This window comes from Eumetopias jubatus, unplaced genomic scaffold (assembly GCF_037043125.1).
Source record: "Eumetopias jubatus isolate StellerSeaLion01/CBP00866 unplaced genomic scaffold, mEumJub1_p1.0 scaffold_10, whole genome shotgun sequence".
In the NCBI taxonomy this organism is placed as follows: Eukaryota; Metazoa; Chordata; class Mammalia; order Carnivora; family Otariidae; genus Eumetopias; species Eumetopias jubatus.
This window is the reverse complement of record NW_028274816.1, coordinates 64,394,901-64,417,382: the sequence shown is the minus strand read 5'-3', so window position 1 is coordinate 64,417,382 and position 22,482 is coordinate 64,394,901. Positions and strand designations below refer to the sequence as shown.

The window sequence follows — 22,482 nt, the reverse complement described above, 5'->3', positions numbered from 1 at the left end:
AAACCTTGGATTTGGCCTCTGCACAAGAGTCCACCTTCTCCCCAGCCTCCTGATGAAAACTCATATTCCTTTCCAGTGAACATTTTCTATGTTCATTGAAGAGTTGTAATCCCTTAAGAGAAAAACAGACATTTTAGACATTCCTTTTTTAAGGAGGGAAATGTGTGCTTCCCTTTTTCTCTTCAGGCTCGCTTGTGGTTGGCCACAGTGTACTTACCTGGACTTGAAATTCCTCTGTTCCTAAAGAAACTGCTGGTGAAATAACTGACTATTTCTACTTAAGGTTGACAGTACTATGCCTCAATGTTTTCAGGAATGACAAAAGTCACATTTTGATGATAAAAAGCCTCAAATGTCCAGGCACATGGGTCTAGCACGGTAACATGCTCTGTTTGATTCTATCTTTTCCTAGACGTGTGGAGCCTTCTCCTAAAAGGTCTCTGAGCTGGTAACTGTCCTTAGCTTTTCCTGATGTGGAGGGAGACCTAAGCTCTGGAACGCCGGGGTGGAGGGCGCCCGTTCTGAGACCGCCGCAACTCCGGGAGCCACACCCCCCGGAAGAGCCTCGGCCTTGAGGACGCAGCGAGGAGCCAATGAGGGAACGGGACACGGCATTTCGAGGCGTGCGCACCCGCTGGGGGCGGGACTTCCGCCCTCGTGCCTCCCGCCTCCGCACCCCGCACCCCGCCCCGCGGTCTTTTAGCCTCAGGTTGGCTCCGTTTATCCCGTAAGGGTCCGGAGCGCGCGTCGGGGTCCGGGGGCCCGCTCGTGAAGCCGCGAGGGGAGGCGCCGTCCTCGGCGCACACAGTCGGGTCCCGGTGTCCGCTCCGCTCCGGCCCCGCTGCCGGCCCACCGAGTCCGATGGCGGCGGCCGCGCCCAGGGAGCCGCCGCAGGTAAGCGCTCGTCCCCCGGGCCCTCCCCGCCGTCCCCCCACCCAGACCCCGGAGGCCCGAGCGCGGGGCGCCGGCTCGCGGCCCTGCGGCCCAGGCCCCGGCGTCGGACGGGGCGGCGGCGGGGGGCGGGGGCCCCGTGTGCGAGCGCCGGCGTGCCGGCGTGAGGAGCGGGCTCCGGGCCGGGGGGCCGGCCGGGGCAGGGGCCGGAGGGGGTCTGCGCCGGCGGCGGGGAGCAGCACATCGCCCTTCTCTCTGTCGGGAGCACAGTGCGGCGCGGCCAGGGAGGCCCGCGCTGCCCGAGAAGCCCGGCCCTCCTGGCGCTGCTGAGGCGGTCTCCGCCCGGGGTCGATAGGCGTGGTCTGGCCGCGAGAGAGGAGAGCCCGCCGCGGGGGTGAGCGAGGAGGCCGGGCGCGCGGGAGGAGGGAATCGCGGTAGTCGGCGGTGGAGTCCGCGGACCGCTGCTCTGCGCGCGGTGGCTGTTGGCGAACCGGTGGACTCCCGGTCTGTGTTTTGAGAAGGGCCGCGGCAAGTGGTGCGTGTTGCAGGTGAGAAGAGAAAGGGGGCGGGGAGGGAGCGCCCCAGGGCTTTCGGTCCGTGGACCTTAAAAATGAAATAAAGACTGGCAGTTATTTTACCCGCACAGATGGGTCTATGTGGCAACGGAAGAGAAGTGCAATTTGGAACAAACAGGCTGAGTCAGAACAGTAGGCCAGTGTGGAGAGCACGAGAGGTAGTCTTGTTTCAGGGAAAAGAGGCGAAGTTGGGACGGCTGTTATAAACTACAGGTCCACTGGAGTAAACTGGGAGTTGTGGCTTCTCATTGGCTGAGGTGTTGGGTGGGGTGATCAGGAAATCCTGTCTTTTTGGGCCTGTGCTAGTGCAGTAGTGTCCCCATATAAGGTCAAGTCAGTCTCTTCCTTTTGGTCTGCAGTGGATCACTGGCAGTGCCTGAGAGCTCCCTGTGCTGCAACCTCCCGACTCCATTTTCCTGAGGTTTCCAATTATTGATTTTCACCGTTCCCAGCAGCTGAAGGGGTGGAAGCTCCCACTAAGTGGATTGAGGTAGCAGTGGGTAGATTTTCCTGGGGGAGGTCCTACATTGTTTTGAAATTGTTTGCAGTGTCAGATGCGTCAGAGAAGAGTGAGTCGTGGAATCAAGTAGGGAGCTGGACAGCAAAGTTTGGGAAACGGGAAGGTTTCAGGATGGAGGGTTGGAAAAGTGATGGCTCCTGTGTGGGCCGGCCGGGTGGAGATTTGGCTCACATTTAGGAAGGGAATGCAGAGCGTAGTGGCAACGCTGCCGCTAGGTCAAGCATCCTCCTAAGAGGTGCTGAAGAGTGGTTCTCTGGCGCGGCACGTGGTTGTGGTTGATGGGCATTGTCAACATGAGTGAAGGAGAGAGAGATCTGGCAGATGATGGCCAAGGTTCCTTGGGATGATTGGAAGAGATGGCTGAGGACATCTCCGATTGAGACAAGGTGACAGTGAGGCGGGGGCTGCTCTCTGTCCCGCGTTCTAGGGCTTCACCAGAATCTTGTGGTCAGCTTTTATGGTGTCTGGGGTGTTTCAGAGTGTTCCTGCTAGATAAAGTCTGGGGCAAATGTCATTTGTGGTCCCTCCCTGTGCCTGGCAGGGAGACCCTTAGGGCTGGGGTTTTCACAGAGGTTCAGTAGAGGACGATTGGTTCCCGATTGTGGCGGGACAGCGTGGGCAGCAGAGAAGTGGAAGAGGGTCTGTGAGTATCCGAAGCTGACCGTGGTTGTGTCTGTTACTGAAGGGAGGGTTACAGTCAGCTGAGGAGGGCTTCTCAGCAGCATTTGAGGCTTTCCCTGTTTTGGGATCCATGGGAGTACTGGGTGGAACTGGAACCTGTTTGAGTTTGTCAAACATCCTGTGGATGTCACGTGACAAGTACGAGTGTGAGTCAAGGGAGGATCCTTTGTTGTGGGGCAGGAAGGTGTGGGAGTTCATCTGTGGGGTCTGAAGACGTGAGAGTGGTAGAGTCTACAGAATCCTGTACACGTGGAGGGGAAGTGTGAGCTAAGGGCCTCAGCGCCGTGGTACTGAAGACTTCCTGGTAAGGCAGGGCGTATAATTGGCTGTCTTGAGGGCACAACGTGGGAGACTCCATGGGAATACCGTGGCAGGGGGATGACCTTGCAGGCCAGACCCAGAGCTTAGAGTGCATCCATGTGTCCCCCTGCCTGTTGCTGCTGAGGACTGAACACAGTGACTGATGGGAAGGTGAGAGGAGCGTGGCATTAGAGGCCCCAGGACCTGGTATTTATTGGGAAGGTGGGGAGACTGGGGTGGATGTTGGGGGGTTGGATTGTGGGTTCTCAGAGAGAGGATGTTCATGATTTCATCTGTCTGTTTCATGAAAGGGTGGTGTGACCTTTGAGGACATTGCCGTGTACTTCTCCTGGAAGGAGTGGAGGCTTCTTGATGAGGCTCAGAGACGGCTGTACCACCATGTGATGCTGGAGAACTTTACACTTATATCCTCACTGGGTAAGGCCCTCAGCCCGCACTTTGACCTGGACTAGACTCTGTACACCCGTGTCCCCCCTCTGCATTTTCCAGGGTAGGTTTGTCCTTCTCTCGTGTGGACTGTGGGCACTGCTTGCTTTCCCAACTTTCTGGTTAGTTGCTTTTGTTGCTAGCTCTGAGTTGTTGGTGTTCCCTTTTCTCCGCCCTGCAGCTCCCAGTGCCCTCTGTGCTGAGCCCTGATCGGGTAAGATTGGAGGTCAGTGGTCATGCAGTGAGGCTGATGGATTGCACCTTGCTTGCCCTCTCCCTGGCTGGGTCCATGTGTGTAGATCCATGACTTTTCGATGGCCTAGGTTTTTCCCCTTCTCTTAGGTGACATTTCCTTGTGCCTGAAATTGGAGGCATTGGTATGGTCACTACCTTAAAGGACCGTGGGCTAGTTCTCAAGAATGTCCTGTATGGATCTTTTGGTTTTAGTTTTTAAAGATTTTATTGATTTATTTGTCAGAGAGAGAGAGAGAGCAGCAGCAGGCAGAGGGAGAAGCAGGCTCCCCTCTTAGCAAGGACCCCCAATGCAGGACTCGATCCCAGGCCTCTGGGATCATGACCTGAGCCGGAGGCAGACGCTTAACCGACTGAGCCACCCAGGTGCCCCTGTATGGATCTGTTTGTAATGTGTACATCTCTCTTCTACCTTCCCCCCTCCTTCAGGTTTGTGAGGTATGATTGACAAATCGAATTATATAATTGAAAGTATTATGTAATGATTTCATGTACTTAAACATTATGAAATTAAGGGTGCCTGGGTGGCTCAGATGGTTGAGCGTCTGCCTTTGGCTCAGGTCATGATCCCGGAGTCCTGGGATCGAATCCCGCATCGGGCTCCCTGCTCCTTGGCAGCCTGCTTCTCCCTCTGCCCCTCTCTCTCTCTCTCTCTCTCTGTGGCTCTCATGAATAAATAAATAAAAATCGTAAAAAAAAAAAGATTATGAAATTAATACCAAAATGAAGTTAGTCAACACAACCATCACTTGGCATAGTTACTTTTGGTGGTGGTGGTGCTGAGAAAGCTTGATATCTACCCTCTTAGCAAATTTGAGCTCTACAAATGCAGTAGTAACTGTAGTCAGCATGCTGTATTAGTTCCTCAGGACTGAATCATCTTGTAAATGGAAATGTGTATACCTGACCACCATCTGCCCCCCTCTTCGTGGGCACAGGCGCTCTCTCAGTCTCTCCCTCACAAATAAATACGTCTTTAAAATAAAAAAAAGGATATCCATGTAAATAATGCCATACAGTATTTGTCTCTTCTGTGTGATGATTTCACCTGGCATAATGTTTTCCAAGTTCCTCCGTGTTGTGGAAAGTGGCAGCGTTGCCTTTTTATGTCTTAGTTTTCATGCATGTGCGTGTTTACTGAACGTTCTTTTTTTTTTTTCTTAAAGACATACTTATTTCTTTGTTTGTTAGAGCACGCACAAGCAGGGGGAGTGACGGGCAGAGGGAGAAGCAGGATCCCCGCTGAGCAAGGAGCCCCACGTGGGGCTAGATCCCAGGACCCTAGGATTATGACCTGAGCCGAAGGCAGACGCTTAACCGGCTGAGCCACCCAGGCGTCCCGTGTTTCCAAAATGTTCTTTGTCACCTTACTATTTTTTTTTTAATTTATTCATGAGAGACGGAGAGAGAGAGAGAGAGAGAGAAGCAGAGGGAGAAACAGGCTCCCAAGGAGCAGGGAGCCCGACGCGGGACTCAATCCAGGACCCTGGGATCATGACCTGAGCCGAAGGCAGACGCCCAACCATCTGAGCCACCCAGGCGCCCTGTCACCTTACTATTTTGCTTAAACGTTAGAAAAAATTTTTTTTTGGAATCTGTACACCCCATGTGGGGCTGGAACTCACGGCTCCCGTGATCAAGTGTCACATGCTCTACCTGCTGAGCCTGCCAGGGCCCCCCGCCCCGCCCCGCCCCGCCCTGCTCCAGTTGTTCTTTGTAACTTTTCCATTTGGTACAGTCCTGCTTGTTTGCTTTTGCTTTCATTATATATGCTTTGGGTGTCCTGTTCAAAAACCCATTGCCAGGAGTAAGGTGAAAGAGGCTCTTCCCTCTGTTTTTGCTGGGCGTTTTAGGGTTTCAGGTCATAAGTTTTGGTCTTTAATCAATTACACGTGCGTTTCAAGGAGTGCTATAAGATGGGGATCCAGTCTTACTCATTCATTTGGATACTCCTCTATTTCGCAGCAGTAGGACGAAAGAGGTTATTTCTTCCCCAGCGTCGTTTCTTGGCATAACGGTCAAAGAGTAGTTGGACCGTATATGTGTGGCTGTCCTTACGGGCTTTTCCTTCCATTCTGTTGTTCTGTTTTTATGCCAGTACCCAATTGTCTTGAATTGTCTAGCTTTGTGATCTAGTTTGAAATCAGAAATGTGCTGCTTAAAGGTTTGATCTTCTGAAGATGGCTTTGGCTTTAGGCTTTGGTTGACTTGGTGGCAAATGTTCCAGTGTCCTCTGCGGAGCCGGAAGCTGGAGGCTCTGCTGAGCAGGGACTGCAGTCGCACCCACCCTGTGGCAGATGGAGATAGCCCCAGGCCTTATTTCCCACCCGTCCCCACCTGTCTCTGCTAATAACAGTCTCCAGCTGTCGTTTCTGTGTGCTTGTGCTTTTTTATGCTCCACTGTGGACTAGTCCATCTTAATTGGACGGTTGAGCCCTCGGAGGCTAATGTCACTCATGGACAGCTGTTGCGTTGATGTTTCTTGGGGTGAAGGATGGTATCTCTCATTCTCCCTTGCTGCTGATAACAGTTCCATAGGACGTTCTTCTGTGTCCATCGTGTCCTGAGTAGCTCTAGGATAGTGCTGGCGGTCCACTTGGCCTGTTTTCCTACAGCATTTCTATCTTCCTGTATCCTGTAGTTGCTCAGCTACGGCTTACAGGGAGGAGTGCCTTGTGTATCAAAGCATGGACATGCTCCAGACATGACCAGGTGGTGTCACAGGGAGCCCGTTTCTCATGAATGGTAGCTGGCAACGGTGTGATATCCGGCCTGTGTTTGATCGCACCGGGCACCTTTGTTTGTTCAGCCAGGGTTTGGTGCCATTGCCGATGGCCACACCCCGTTTCTGTCGTTCCTTCCTCGCTTTCCTTGCTGTTGACATTTTTTTGTCACATGCCTTCTACTCCTTTGGTAATTCCGTGAATTCCAGGACAGGGATAATCCCTGCATCTCAGGTGTGCACGTCTCTCCCATTTCTGTCACTGCTCTTTCTGTGTACCTCACCGTTCACCCCCAGACATTTTGAAATGAGACATTCACGTGTCCTTAAACTGACCTTGACTGCAGTCAGTTTCGTGTGATTGGATTGTGCTGCAGCCGTCTACTCAGCCAAACACCAGCAGCAGAAACGGTCCTACACAAACCTTTGTGTAGGCAGAAAACAAGTTGTAGACCCTGGCTCTCTCCCTTGTGTCATACCCTAGTGTTTTTGTCCTTCTGGTGTGCTCTCCATAATACTTTGGCCACTCCTTCAGTTGAATTTCATCTCGTGTGTGTGGAAAAGCGTGCCATACAGTCCTGCCTAGATGAGTCGGGTGCGTGTATGTGATGGGCTCACCCCCTCGCTATAGTCAACACAAATTTCACCAGCGCTTCTTCGCCTTCAGGTTGCTGCTGTGGAGCAGAGGATGAGGCACCCTTTGCCCAGAGCACTTCTGTAGGCGTGTCACAGACCAGGACGCCCAAGGCAGCTCAGTCTTCCCGGAAGACCCACCCCTGTGAGATGTGTGGTCCAGTCCTGAGAGACATTTTCCACTTGTCTGCGCACCAGGGAAAAGAAAACAGCCAGAAGCTGTTGAGGTGTGGGGCCTGTGGGAAACGATTTTATTTCAGTGTAAAGTTTCAGCAGCAGCAGGAGCAGCACGTGGCAGCAGAACCCTCCAGAAGCCGTGTGGACAGGGCCTCTGTTGTGAAGAGCTGGGGATTCCATGGTTCAGGAAAGCCCCTTACCTGTGGAGAAGTTCAGAAGGACTTCCTGTCTGGCTCGGGGCATCTGCAGCAAGAGGCCACTGATACTGGGGAGAAGCCACACACGATCACCCAGCGCAGGGCAACTTTACAAAGCAGAAAAAGTCATGACACTTGGGGAGAATGCAAGAACACCTTTGGTCCCAAACACACACATAACCGGGAGCAGGGTGTCCACCTTGGAAGACAGTCCTTTGTGTGTAGTGAATGTGGGAAAACATTCAGGTACAAATCTTTATTTGCCATACACCAGAGATACCATACTGGAAGAACACACGAGTTTGGTCAATGTGGAAAATCGCTTAAGCAGACGCCAACGCTGAAGGAACATGGAAAGACTCACAGTGCATCCAGGCAGTACACGTGCAGCAAATGTGGGAAATCCTTAGGCCACAAATCTGTCCTCATTCATCCCCAGGGATGGCACAGTGGAGTGAAGAGTTACGTTTGCAGTGGATGTGCAAAAGCTCTTAGCTGTAGCTCAGTGTTGATTACTCATAGGGTTGAGTCTGGAGAAGGGTTTTTTAAGTGTCATGGCTGTGCAAAATCTTTTCCCTCTATGTCTGCCCTCTCCTATCATCAGAGATCTCATGCAGGGGAAAGACGGTATGAGTGCGGTGACTGTGGAAAATCTTTTACCAGTAGTTCTGCCCTCCGTTCTCACCAGAGAGTTCACACTGGTCAAAAGCCTTATAAATGCAATGAATGTGAGAAATCTTTTGCTGGTAGTTCTGCCCTACGTTATCACCAATCAATTCATAGTGGAGTAAGGCCTTATGTGTGCGGTGAATGTGGGAAATCTTTTGCTGGTAGTTTTATCTTACGTTATCACCAGAGAGTTCACACTGGAGAAAGACCTTATGAGTGCAGTGAATGTGGCAAATCCTTTATCCGAAAAACAAGCCTCAGTGTACACATAAAGGTTCACTCAGGTGAAAGGCCTTATGAGTGTAATGAATGTGGGAAAAATTTTACTGCTAGTTCTGCCCTCCGTCATCATCAGAGAGTTCACACTGGAGAACGGCCTTTTGAGTGCTGTGAATGTGGGAAATCTTACACTGCTCGTTCTGCCCTCCGTTCTCACCAGAGACTTCATACTGGGGAAAGGCCTTATGAGTGCCGTGAATGTGGGAAATCTTTTACTTTTAGTTCTGCCCTATCTTCTCACCGGAGACTTCATACTGGACAAAGGCCTTATGAGTGCTGTGAATGTGGGAAATCTTACACTGCTAGTTCTACCCTCCGTTCTCACCAGAGACTTCACACTGGAGAACGTCCTTATGAGTGTCGTGAATGTGGGAAATCTTTTACCAGTAGTTCTGCCCTCCGTTATCACCAGAGACTTCACACTGGACAAAAGCCTTATAAGTGCAGTGAATGTGGCAAATCTTTTATCACTAGTAATCAACATCGTGCTCACCAGAGAGTTCACAGTGGAGAGAGGCCTTATGAGTGCCCTGAATGTGGCAAATCCTTTCCCCGGAAAGGTAGTCTCAGTGTACACAAAATGGTTCACTCAGGTGACCGGCCTTATGAGTGTAATATATGTGCTAAATCATTTATTGCTAGTTCTGCCCTCCGTCGTCACCAGAGAGTTCACACTGGAGAAAGGCCTTATGAGTGTAATGAATGTGGGAAATCATTTACTGCTAGTTCTGCCCTCCGTTATCACCAGAGACTTCACACTGGACAAAAGCCTTATAAGTGCAGTGAATGTGGCAAGTCTTTTATCACTAGTAATCAACATCGTGCTCACCAAACTGTGCACAGTGGAGAGAGGCCTTATGAATGCAGTGAATGTGGGAAATCCTTTCCCCGAAAAGATAGCCTCAGTGTACACAAAAAGGTTCACTCAGGTAAACGGCCTTATGAGTGTAATGAATGTGGGAAATCATTTACTGCTAGTTCTGCCCTCCATCGGCACCAGAGACTTCACACTGGAGAAAGGCCTTAGAGTGCTGTGAATGTGGGGAATCTTATCAGTCATCGTGGTTTTAGATACCATTCCAGTCTTCACACTGCAGGAAGGATTTAAAATAGCACAGAAGGTGATACTTCTTGCTTAGTATAGTTTCGGCTGGAGGACAACCTCTGAGGCAGCCACCTACCTGACTGGAACGTGGTTCACCCAAATGTCTGCAGTGGAGTGACTTCCCATAAGTTCCAGCTATTTTCAGAAAAATTCAGAACCTGCATTGTGCTTTCTGATGTGCATGCAGTTATTGCACGATGGACGTCCCTGTCAGTGTCTGTGGCAGAAGTCCTTTCACCTCTGCCACCTGGCGGTTCCCATAGTGTGCCTAAGTCACCACCCCAACATGGTTAATGATGCTGACCTGTCTGCTTTCTCGTTTGCGCATCTAAATTATGGGTAATTGGAACTCCTCATTCTGTTCTAAATTAGGGCATGGATGTGACCCAATGTTGGTCCACAGTGGGTGATCTGAGTTCTGGGTGGTGACTTGCACAGGAAGACTAAATCCCATGGGGATGTTATTGGTCTCACTCTGCTTTGATGACTCTAGCTCCCAGGTCACCACACAGGAATTAGGTGCCACGTGTTGTTCTGGTTGATGCATTAGTAAACGCCATCTTGGTTTAGTTTAATCTTGTACATTTTGTGCACTCTAAGGGGTGGTTTGAAAGCAGGATTGGGCTCTCCCCACATGAGGGAACGAGTAGATTGCACATCCCAAACTTGTTCTGTCTGAGGATAATTGCAAATAAATAAATAATATCGACATACATATATAAATAATTCAGCTTCTGTGTTAATTTGCATTATAACCCAAAACCTTTGTGATGGACTGAATTGTTTACAGTCTCACATGTGTCAGAGAAGAGTGAGTCATGGAATCAAGTAGGGAGCTGGACAGCAAAGTTTGGGAAACTGGGGGAAGGTTTCAGGATGGAGGGTTGAAAAAGTGATGGCTCCTGTGTGGGCCGGGTGGAGATTTGGCTCACATTTAGGAAGGGAATGCAGAGCGTAGTGGCAACGCTGCCGGTAGGTCAAGCATCCTCCTAAGAGGTGCTGAAGAGTGGTTCTCTGGCACGGCACGTGGTTGTGGTTGATGGGCATTGTCAACATGAGTGAAGGAGAGAGAGATCTGGCAGATGATGGCCAAGGTTCCTTGGGATGATTGGAAGAGATGGCTGAGGACATCTCCGACTGAGACAAGGTGACAGGCGGGGGCTGCTCTCTGTCCCGCGTTCTAGGGCTTCACCAGAATCTTGTGGTCAGCTTCTATGGTGTCTGGGGTGTTTCTGAGTTTTCCTGCTAGAAAAAGTCTGGGGCAAATGTCATTTGTGGTCCCTCCCTGTGCCTGGCAGGGAGACCCTTAGGGCTGGGGTTTTCACAGAGGTTCAGTAGAGGATGATTGGTTCCCGATTGTGGCGAGACAGCGTGGGCAGCAGAGAAGTGGAAGAGGGTCTGTGAGTATCCGAAGCTGACCGTGGTTGTGAGTGTCTGTTACTGAAGGGAGGGTTACAGGCAGCTGAGGAGGGCTTCTCAGCAGCATTTGAGGCTTTTCCTGTTTTGGGATCCATGGGAGTACTGGGTGGGACTGGAACCTGTTTGAGTTTGTCAAACATCCTGTGGATGTCACGTGACAAGTACGAGTGTGAGTCAAGGGAGGATCCTTTGTTGTGGGGCAGGAAGGTGTGGGAGTTCATCTGTGGGGTCTGAAGACGTGAGAGTGGTAGAGTCTACAGAATCCTGTACACGTGGAGGGGAAGTGTGAGCTAAGGGCCTCAGTGCCCTGGTACTGAAGACTTCCTGGTAAAGCAGGGCGTATAATTGGCTGTCTTGAGGGCACAACGTGGGAGACTCCATGGGAATACCATGGCAGGGGGATGACCTTGCAGGCCAGACCCAGAGCTTAGAGTGCATCCATGTGTCCCCCTGCCTGTTGCTGCTGAGGATTGAACACAGTGATTGATGGGAAGGTGAGAGGAGCGTGGCATTAGAGGCCCCAGGACCTGGTATTTATTCTGAGGTGGGGAGTCTGGGGTGGATGTGTGGGGGGTGGGTTATGGGTTCTCAGAGAATGTTCATGGTTACATTGGTCACTTTCACGAAAGGGTGGTGTGACCTTCAAGGACATTGTCCTACACTTCTCCTGTCATCATTCATTTTATAGATAGCCCAGTAGAAAAAACTGTTGTGGGGCACCTGGGTGGCTCAGTTGGTTAAGCGACGGCCTTCGGCTCAGGTCACAATCCTGGAGTCCCGGGATCGAGTCCCGCATCGGGCTCCCTGCTCAGCAGGGAGTCTGCTTCTCCCCCTGAACCTCTTCCCTCTCATGCTCTCTATCTCTCATTCTCTCTCTCTCAAATAAATAAATAAAAAATCTTTAAAAAAAAAAACTGTTATGTTTGGAGTGGATGTGAAAAATCTCTTATCCATAGCTCAGTGTTGATTACTAATAGGGTTCAACTTGGGGAAAGGAAAGTCCTTGTAAGTGTAGTGACTGTGCCAAATCTTTTATGTCTTTCTCTGCCCCCTATGCCCCCCATGCCCCCCATTATCACTGGAGATCTCAGACAGGGGAAATACCGTATGTCTCCAGTGAGTGTTGGAAGTCTTTTATCGCCAGGACTGGCTTCTTTACTCACTAGAGTTTACACTGGATAAAGGCCTTATGTGTTCAGTGACTGTGGAAGATCCTTTCTCCAGAGAAACAATCTCATGGTACACCTAAAGCTTTACTGAAGTGAATGACCTTTTAAGTGTGATGTTTGTGGGAAATGTGTTAGTTTTTTAATAGATTTATTTATTTATTTTATAGAGGGAGAGAACATTGAGGTGAGGGCCAAATGGAGAGAAGCTTCAAGCTGTTGCCTGCTGAGCTTGAAGCCAGAATTGGGGCTTGATTCCATGGCCCATGAGATCATGACCTGAGCCGAAATAAAGATTTGGACACTTAATGAATTGAGCCACCAAGGTACCCCAGATATGAGAAATCTTTTACGTAGATGGCAACATTCATTCACCACCAGAGAATTTACACAAGAGAAAGGCGTATGAGTGCAACAAATGTGGGAAATCTCTTATTGGTCATACTGCTCTTAATTATCATCAAAGAGTTCACACTGGAGAAGGGCCTTAGAAATGCTGGGGATGTGGAAAATCTTTCAGCCAAAGCTCCAGTCTCATTAAACCACAAAGTACATAGTTGATCAAGTCCTTATGAGTGATATTATGAACTGAATGTTTATGTTCACTAAAATTCATATGTTAAATTCCTATCCTCTACTGCGATAGGCTTAGGAATTAAGGTGATGTCTTTGGGAGGGAATTGCAATTAGAATGTGGCATGAGTGTGGAGCCCTCATGAATGCGATTATTGTCCTCATGAGAGTTCTGAGAGAGCTTGCTTCCTCTATATATCATGTAAGGACCATTTTTGAAGATCATCTATAAATAAGGATCTCACCAGACACAGAACCAGATGCTATAAGGACTGTTTTGCCAGATATCCGGCCTCCACGACTGAGAAATAAATTTGTGTTTTGTGTTTTTTTTTAAGATTTATTTATTTATTTGAGAGAGCGAGAATGAGAGAGAGTACATGAGGTGGGGAGGGTTAGAGGGAGAAGCAGGCTCCCTGCTGAGCCGGGAGCCCAATGCGGGCCTCGATCCAGGGACTCCAGGATCATGACCTGAGCCAAAGGCAGTCTCTTAAACCAACTGAGCCACCCAGGCACCCCTAAATTTATGTTTTTATAAGCCACCTAGTTTATGATTTTTAGAGCAGCCTGAGGTAAGACAAATGTGAAGAATATAGGTAATCGTTTGGCCAAAGACACAGTTTCAGAAAAACCAGAATTCACACTGAATTGTAAGGTCTCATGAGTGAGGTGAATGACACCATTCCTTTATCCAGTCATCTGTCTTCATTCCACACTGGAGAGTTGACATTGCAGAAAGGGTTTAAAATAGCACAGAAGGTGATATTTCCTTGCTTTGTAAAATTACATTGGGGGAGAACCTTTGTGAAGCAGCCACCTTCCTGAAGTTAACTTTGTTCACCTGAATGTCTACGGTGTAGTGACTTTCCGTAAGTTCCAGCTATTTGGGGAAGGGTTAGATGCCTCATTGTGCTTTCTGATGTTTGCAGAGTCCTTGCTAGATTGAAATCACTGACCATTTCTGTGGCAGAAGTCATTTAACTCCTGCCACCTGGCAGGTCCAAATAATGTACGTCAGTCACCAGCTCAGCATACTTAAGGAAGCTGAGCTCTGTGGTTTGACACACTGATGGAAATTATGGGCAACTGGAACTTCTCATTCCCTTCTAAGTTAAGGCATGGATGTGACCCAGTATTTATCCACAGTATGTGACCTTAGTTCTGGGGTGGTGTCTTGCAGCGAAAGAGAATCTCTTAGGGATGTTATTGGTCTTTTGATGCCCAACTGGTCAGATGGGGCAGGGCCTCACCCAGAAGTAGGGGATGAGGGTAGGGTTCTGCACAGCAACCTGGTGAGGTCTTTTCCTTTGCAGACCCAATTGTGAGTGTGTTCACATCTCAGTGGGGACAGTGAGAAATGGGTTGAGCCATGTGGGGAGCAGGGTGGGGCATGCCAGCAGACCACCATGCCAGGTGGGAGGGCAAGGGTGGTGCGTGGGGACTGGCGTAGACACCTGGAGGGAGGTAGCACACCTGGGGATGTGGTTTAGGTGGGACCCTATGGGATGAGTTTCCTTTCTTCCTCTGGAGACGGGTTTCTTACGGTGGGTCCCCAAGGCAATCCCCTGTTTAGAGCTCCAGCTACTCTTTCTGCAGTAGTCCCCTGAGGGACACATCACAAACCATGTGGCCTGGAGGCGATGGCATGTACAAAAGATGTTCAGTCTTTTGAGCCAATTAGGGACTCAGTCTCCATAGGGATTATATTTTTCAAAATACATTGTTAAGAGATAAATTAATAACAGGAAATGAACCACAGATCCAGAAGGCTTAGGAGAACACTAAGCAGGATAAATGCCAAAAAAAACCCCATATGTAGGCATATTATTTTCAACTTCTTGAAATTACAAAGTTTTGAAAGAAGCCTGAGGGAAAAAAAATTCCTTAGCTCCAGAAGAATACTAAGACTTAAATCCACCCTCTCAGTAACCATGCAAGCAAGAACAGAGAGGACTTAAATTTTTAAAGTGTTGAGAGAAAAACTGATCGGGTTAGAATTCTGTTCATTGCAAAATTCTCCTTCAACAGTTCTGGGCAAACAGCCTTTCTGAAAGAAAAACTAGGGAATTTGTTGCCAGTAAACCTGCCATCAGTCCATTTGAGATGATATGACAAAATACTATATATAAAGATAAACATTCATTTCTCACAGTTCTGGAGGCTGGGGAGTCCAAGATCGAGGTGCCAGCATTTGTGAGTTCTCTGGTCAAGATCCTCTTCCTGGTTCATAGTTCGCTCTTCTTTCTGTGTCCTTCCATGATTGAAGAATTTAGGGATCTTGGTGGAACCTTTTTTTTTCCCCAAAAAAACTTTTTTTGAGGGAGCACATGCACACACAAGCTGGGGGAGGGGTGGAGGGAGAGGGAGAAGCAGACTCCCTGCTGAGCGGGGAGCCCCACATCATATAGCTCAATCCCAGGACCCCGAGACCATGACCTGAGCCAAAGGCAGATGCTTAACTGAATGAGCCACCCAGGTGCCACAGTGGAACTTCCTTTCTTTTTTTTTTTTTTTAAAGATTTTATTTATTTATTTGAGAGAGAGAGAGGGAAACAGCATGAGAGGAGATAGGGTCAGAGGGAGAAGCAGGCTCCCCGCTGAGCCGGGAGCCCCATGTGGGACTCGATCCCAGGACTCCAGGATCATGACCTGAGCCAAAGGTAGTTGCTTAACCAACTGAGCCACCCAGGCGCCCCCCCCAGTGGAACTTTTATAAAAGCAGTAGCCCATTCATGAGGATTCCAATCTCATGACCTAAGCACCTCCCAAAGTTGTACCTCTTAATATCATATTTTGGGGTTAGGATTTCATCATGTGAATTTCTGGGAAGGGGATGATCATGAGATCTTCCATGCAAGAATTGTTAAGAGAACTTTTTTAGAGATAAGGAAAATGATATAGGTCAGAAACTTGGATCTAGGGCACCTGGGTGGCTCAGTTGGTTAAGCGACTGCCTTCGGCTCAGGTCATGATCCTGGAGTCCCGGGATCGAGTCCCGCATCGGGCTCCCTGCTCAGCAGGGAGTCTGCTTCTCCCTCTGACCCTCTTCCCTCTCGTGCTCTCTGTCTCTCATTCTCTCTCTCTCAAGTAAATAAATAAAATCTTTAAAAAATTGTTTTAAAAAAAAAAAAGAAACTTGGATCTACATAATGAAGAGCATTGCAGGAGGAATAAGTCAAGGTCAAGTGAATATTTTTTATTATTATTTACAAAGTTTTATTTATTTTTTTTAAAGGATTTCATTTGTTCATTTGAGACAGAGATACAGAGAAAGAGAAGAGAAAGCATGAGCAGGGAGAGAGGCAGAGGCAGAGGGAGAAGCAGGCTCCTCGCTGAGCTAGGAGCCTGATGTGGGGCTCGATCCCAAGACCCTGGGATCATGACCTGAGCCAAAGGCAGGTGCTTAACCATCTGAGCCACCCAGGCGCCCCCAAAGTTTTATTTATTAGAGAAAGTGGAGTGAGGGAGACAGAGGGAGAGAGAGAATCTCACGCAGACTCCCTGCTTAATGCTGAGCCTGATGCGGGGCTCGATCTCAGGACCCTGAGATCATGACCTGAGGTGACATCAAGAGTCAGACGCTTAACTGAGCCACCCCGGTGCCCCTATTGTTTGTTTTTTTTTTTAAGATTTTATTTATTTGAGAGAGAATGAGAGAGAGCACACGTGAGAGGCGGGAGGGTCAGAGGGAGAAGCAGACTCCCTGCTGAGCAGGAAACACGATGTGGGACTCGATCCCAGGACTCCAGGATCATGTCCTGAGCCAAAGGCTGTCACTTAACCAACTGAGCCACCCAGGTGTCCCAATGTTGTTATTTTAAATTTTAAGTAGGCTCCACACCAAACATGGGGCTTTAACTCATGACCGTAAGATTAACAGTTGCATGCTCTCCTGAGCCAAACAGCTGCCCCAAAAGTATTATTTTTTGTAATTCTTAATTGATCTAACAACAATTTTTTCCCAGTAGTAACACCAACAATACATTCTTTTATTTATGTTTATCTTAATGTGTGTGTGTGCTTTTATTATGCCTTTATATTCGTGGAATGAATGACAACGATACAAGGGACCGGAGGGAGGAATTATTTTGTTATTATAAGGTACTCACATTATCCATGAAGTGGTATAGTGTTTGAAAGTAGATTTGGATTAGTTGTCAGTGTTTATTGAAAACTCTAGGACAACCAATTAAAAAAGTAAAAGTATAACTGATATGCTAAGAAACAAAATCATAAAATGCTCAAGGCCACAAAAAGCAGGAAAGGACTGGAAGACAAACTGGAAGAACAAAAAAGGTGACAAATAGAAATTAGTAACAAATATGGTATATATTAATCTAACTGTATCCATAATCACTTTTTTAAAAAAGATTTTATTTATTTGAGAGAGAGAGCACAAGACGTGGGAGGGTCAGAGGGAGAAGCAGAGATGTTGCGCTTAATCCTGGGACTCCAGCATCATGACCTGAGCCGAAGGCAGATGCTTAACCAACTGAGCAATGCAGGCACCCCTCAATAATCACTTTGAATGGCAAAATAATAAAAGATTTTCAGAGTGGGCCCCAAACCAAGATCCTACTATGTATTATCTACAAAAACTGTGCGATAATTTTTACGCCTCTAGTTTGTAGTAATTTGTTACAGGAACAATAGAAAAGGAATAGAAGAACAGATATGCAAAGAAATGAAGTAATTGAGGAAGACATAGAGCAAGTCAGTGAGGGCTCACTTCTTTATGAAGGTTCTTCCTGTGTGTGACATGGTAGGGTCAGTGTTGGTAAGTAAACTGCTTTATTTACTGTGGCTTCATTGCTTAACAGTATCCATTAACTGTCATCAGGCAAAAGTATAACTTTATATTGATATTTCATCATAAAATTATGCAGGTATGACTGGGTCAGAAATGACCTTAGGATTATAGAGGGCAAAAGTCAATTAGTTGGTAACCTATTTAGCTAGTTGGAAAGCATTCAAGTCATTGTGTTTTAATGAAACACACCCTTTATCTGATTATGAAAGTTCTGTGAATGGGGAAATTTTGGAAGGATACAACCTCATCACAGAATATTGCATGAAATTAACCTGATAAATATTTATAGGGTGTATAGAATTTTATAAATATGAAATCATACCCAAGAATATGAGGGTTTGGAATTAAAGAAGCTTTTATTTTATTTTATTTAAAAAAAAAATTTTTTTTTTGTATTAGAGAGAGTACAAGCAGGGGGAGCGTCAGGTAGAGGGAGAAGCAGGCTCCCCACTCCACTGAGAGCCTGACGTGGGGCTCGATCCAAGGACCCCGGAATCATGACCTGGGCCGAAGGCAGCCGCTTAACAGACTGAGCCACCCAGGCGCCCCAAACAAGCTTTTAAATTTCATCATTGGCATAGAAACACACAAAGATCAGTGGAACAGAATAGAGAGCCCAGAAATAAAGTCATGCACATACGGGTTTGTCAATTTAGTTAGACAAAGGAGCCAAGAATATACAATTCAGAAAGGTAGTCTTTCAATAAATTATGTTGCCAAAACTGGGCAGTCACTTGCAAAAGACTGAATCTGGACCCCAGTCTTATACCATAAATGAAAATCAGCTCAAAATGGATGAAAGATTTGAATGTAAGACCTGAAACCATAAATCTCCTAGAAGAAAACGTGTGGGTGATCTCCTTGCCATTGGTCTTGGTAATGATTTTTTGGATTTGACACCAAATATATGGTCGTGGCTACACAAGTGCAAACATTTGTCAAAAGTCAATGAATTGGGGCGCCTGGGTGGCTCAGTTGGTTAAGCGACTGCCTTCGGCTCAGGTCATGATCCTGGAGTCCCGGGATCGAGTCCCACATCGGGCTTCCTGCTCAGCGGGGAGTCTGCTTCTCCCTCTGACCCTCTTCCCTCTCCTGCTTTCTATCTCTCGTTCTCTCTCTCTCTCAAATAAATAAATAAAATCTTTAAAAAAAAAAAGTCAATGAATTGTATATTTAAAATGGGTACACTTCATTGTTTTTAAATTGTGCTTCAGTGAAGTGAGAACTAGCTTGTTTAAACGGTCACTAGGATCAACAGCCTAGCCTTCTTGTACAAAATGCGACACAGAGAGGTATACCTTTCTGTGGGAGAATGGGGAAAGAACTTCCCCAATGTCGTTACAAGTTATGTCAGGCCTGAGGCCAGAATGCAGGTAGCTTGACACCCAAGCAGGATTTCTTTCACACCCCTGTCTTCCACATAAAGACTGCATCTAACTTCCCTGAATGAACATGGGCACATCCCTCCAAAGACAGACTCTGGGTCAGGGGCCAAAAGGCAGCTGTCCACTTTCACCTCCAGATGACCATGATACCTGAAGTGCTGGTTGACTTGTCCAGTAGTTTGTGTCTTGATAAGCTCTGCCTGCCAGAGTGGAGAGGAAGGAAAGTCCTCCCCCAGGGTTCTTTTACCTGGCCCCAGGGCTGGTCTCCGATCACTAAGAGACAGAGTCTTGAACATATTCAAGGATGTTGAGGTCTAAGGGGGCACTGAAAAGAAGAGTTCAAACATTCATTTCTATAAGTTAAAATTTTTATTTTCTTTTGAATTATCAAGGAGAGAACCTCACTTTTTTTTTTTTAAGATTTTATTTATTTGACAGCTGAAGCAGGCTCCCCACTGAGCAGAGAGCCCCTTGTGGGGCTCCATCCCAGGACCTTGGAATCATGATCTGAGCCGAAGGCATACATTTAACCAACTGAGCCACCCAGGCACCCCGAGAACCTCACCTTTTAGATAAATTCTTCATTTTTTTTTTTTTTAAAGATTTTGCTTATTTATTTGACAGAGACACAGTGAGAGAGGGAACACAAGCAGGGGGAGTGGGAGAGGGAGAAGCAGGCTTCCCGCGGAGCAGGGAGCCCGATGCGGGGCTCGATCCCAGGACCCCGGGACCATGACCTGAGCCGAAGGCAGACGCTTAACGACTGAGCCACCCAGGCGCCCCTAAATTCTTCATTTTTTTGACATCCTCAGAGGGAAGTGTGACCATGACATCCTCAGAGGGAAAAGTGAGTATGTGAAAGAACTTATGGGGTGAGGCTTCCGCTTGTCTTTGGAGGAAGTTAATAATTAGGTGGGTGAAAAGAATTAAATTCTTCTGCAGGTGTCTATTTTTGCATAAAAACATGACACCAAACTTAAGTGGTTTCAAATAGCAAATAATGCATTAACTCACAATTTTGGGTATCGGAAAAATAAACAGGCTTCACTTGGGTAATTCTGCTCTTCACCGTTTCAGTGGAAATCACCTGGAGATAGGAGGTGGGTGGGTTGGTTTAGGGGGTCTGGGATGACTTCACTCACATTTCTGTGCTGCCTTATAGATGGGTGGAAAGTTGGATTCAGCAGGAACTTTGAACTAGAGGACTTACATACACATGGTCAGATTTCTTACAGGGAAGTCCGGGGTGTATCAAGAAGCCCACAGAGAAGCTGCCAACTCTTTGTGTCTTGTTCTCAGAGATATAAAAAAAAGTCACATCCACCAATTGTTTTAGTCAACAAGTCATCCAGTTTCAAGGTAAGGTGACAGAGTAACTTTTCAGTGGGAGAAATCAAGGAATTTGCTGTCTTCCTTACTACACCATGAACAGCTACTGGGAGTTCTGGGGCAGTGGGGACACTGATGTATTGGCCAAAGACCAGTGGGTAGGGAGACTAAAATAATCCTAATATGATGCCACACTAAATGATGAAGATTGGAATGTTACGAGAACTTTGAGGACGAGCAAGGGTTAGTGAAGCTATTGGGTAATAGGAAAGGGTTCTCCGAGGAAACATTGAAGGATCAGTGAGATGCCTGAGGGAAGAATCAAGGGCAGCCATCAGTCTCATCATACTTGCCTCTTCCTCTAGCGTGCAAGGGCCATTCGTGCAAAGGCTGGGGGTTCTGCTCATGCTGCAGCCACAGAGCTTCACACAGGGTGTCCTTTGTTCACTAAGTGTGATGAGAAAAGATAAGCAGATGTGAAAATGCACAAAAGTACAAATACATAGAATATGCCAGGAAGGTGAGTAGATCTCTGAAGCTGAAAGTTTCTGGGCAAGGAGAGGGTCACTAAGGGGTGAGGCTGCAGAGAGAAGCTTAACACTATGCCTTACTATTTATAAAATAAATAGAATAACATAATTCTTCCAATTGTAAGATAAGATGTTCATAATAAAATATTACTTGTAAATGGGACAGTATATAATTACTATGGTTTTAGTCAGGAGTAAAACTCATTCAAATTGAGTAGTAGTTTTCACCGTGTTGTGTGAGATTCACAGGAATGTGACGGGCTCTGGCCAGCCTACCCAACCTCAGTGGATGCCCACTTCATCTTTCTGGTTGCAGAGCCCGCAAACCTAGGGACCAGCTTTGATTCGTTCTTTTTTTTCACTCTGCACATCCAGTCCTACAGGACATCCTACGGGCCCTGTCTTCAGAATATATCAGCGATGTGAACACTTTCCATCATTGTCTCGACGACTAGCCTGGGCAGTGCCACCGTCGCCTTTACCTGGCTTTCCTCATTGGCTGTCTAACTGTTCTCCCTCTTCCCAGCCTTCTTTGCAGGGTAGTCTCTACCTCACGGTCAACATGAACCTTTCAAAGTATAAATCAGATAGTGTCCCTATTTTGGTCAAGCCCTGTAATGGCTCCCATTTTATTTAGAGGAAATTAAAAATTCTTACAGAAACCTAGATGGCTTTACATTCCTTTCTTCCAGTTTTTCTCTGACCTCCTCCTTAAACTCTGCCCTACATCTAGTTCCATGTGTACTGGCACTTGGCTTTGCCTGAGACATGACACTAGCTGGTGTCTGTGTTTGGGTAATAGATGCAGCATATCTGCAGGGCTTAGTCCTTCCATCTTTTTTCAAATACTGCCCGCAGTAAATCTTGTAAATGAGGTTCTCCATCTCTACCCAGTTTATCTTGCTTCCTCCTTCATTCTCTTCTCATCCCTCGAACCCTTTTTTTCTTGCAAGGCACTTTTCATCTTATATTCAGTATTTTATTTGTTATCGTCCGTCTTTCTTAACAATAACATTGGCTTGATAGAGGCAGGTTCTTCGCAAGGTTTTTTTTTAACCCTGGTACCTCTCGTATACCAAAAATAATGAGTGACGCTTCACCTGTGTCTGCTGAAGCAGTGAGTAAAATTTTATCCACTTTCTCCAGTTTGTTTCTAACATTCTAACATTTCTAACATTCAGGCAATTTGTTCCTAATCAGGTCTTTCTTTTCTTCTCCCTTTCAGGCTGCCGTGGTGTAAAGTTATCAGAACTGAAAAATAATCACATTTTGGAAGCAAAATGCCTCAGGTTGGCAAGAAACAAAGCCCGGCTTTGTTCTCAGCTTCCTTCTCTCACTTCCTAGACCTCAGTAGCCTTGTCTAACCTGTCAGTTTTACCCGGTTTCTTCCAGGCATCGGAGATGTGTTTCCTCTTGTCTGTTTCTCAGCCTCTATCTGTCTGCCTGTCTCTCTCTAATTGGTTAATTACTACAAATTGCTCCTACTAACTTTAAGTGATTTTCACGTTTCATAATTGTTTTTCTGAGACAATTGCCACTCCCCAGACAGACACTCACTAAACTCACAAGTAAAAAGATAATCACTTGTCAGCAAGGAGATGAGGTCATATTGTCCCCAGCCTTTATTTCATGGATAAGGGTTGTGCTCTGCACTTGTGCTCAGACCGTGACCATGGCTGCTACTGTCCCAGCAAGAAAAGGTATTTGGTAAGTGGACCTTCTTTTTAGATAGACAGATTCTTAGGAAAGTAGAATGTTTCTTTATAAAGCTCATAAGAAGTACGGTGTGGACAGACATTTCTTCTTTCCATCCCTCCACGGG

The 22,482-nt window shown here is 47.2% G+C and overlaps 1 protein-coding gene across 2 annotated transcripts; it reads left to right on the top strand.

Annotated features, from left to right (window-relative positions):
* Positions 1-690: 690 nt before the first annotated feature.
* Positions 691-11,403, top strand: LOC114204301 (uncharacterized). 2 transcript variants are annotated; one of them, XM_088026989.1, is made up of 4 exons: positions 852-894; positions 3,004-3,138; positions 3,279-3,405; positions 7,056-11,403. In XM_088026989.1, exons 3-4 carry the CDS (start codon positions 3,372-3,374, stop codon positions 9,368-9,370), a joined length of 2,349 nt encoding a protein of 782 aa, XP_087883115.1. In that variant the 5' UTR covers positions 852-894; positions 3,004-3,138; positions 3,279-3,371; the 3' UTR covers positions 9,371-11,403. The 2 variants fall into 2 exon arrangements, with proteins under 2 accessions (XP_087883114.1, XP_087883115.1); XM_088026988.1 differs by lacking the exon at positions 3,004-3,138 and having other exon boundaries at positions 691-894.
* The last annotated feature ends 11,079 nt before the right edge of the window (positions 11,404-22,482 follow it).

Bases quoted from the DNA above. Each gene is read 5' to 3' on its own strand.
- LOC114204301 (XM_088026988.1), top strand. From the start codon at position 862: ATGGCGGCGGCCGCGCCCAGGGAGCCGCCGCAG. The intron at 895-3,278 runs GTAAGCGCTCGT...GTTTCATGAAAG, and splicing joins CGCCCAGGGAGCCGCCGCAG to GGTGGTGTGACCTTTGAGGA. The intron at 3,406-7,055 runs GTAAGGCCCTCA...CTTCGCCTTCAG, and splicing joins TACACTTATATCCTCACTGG to GTTGCTGCTGTGGAGCAGAG.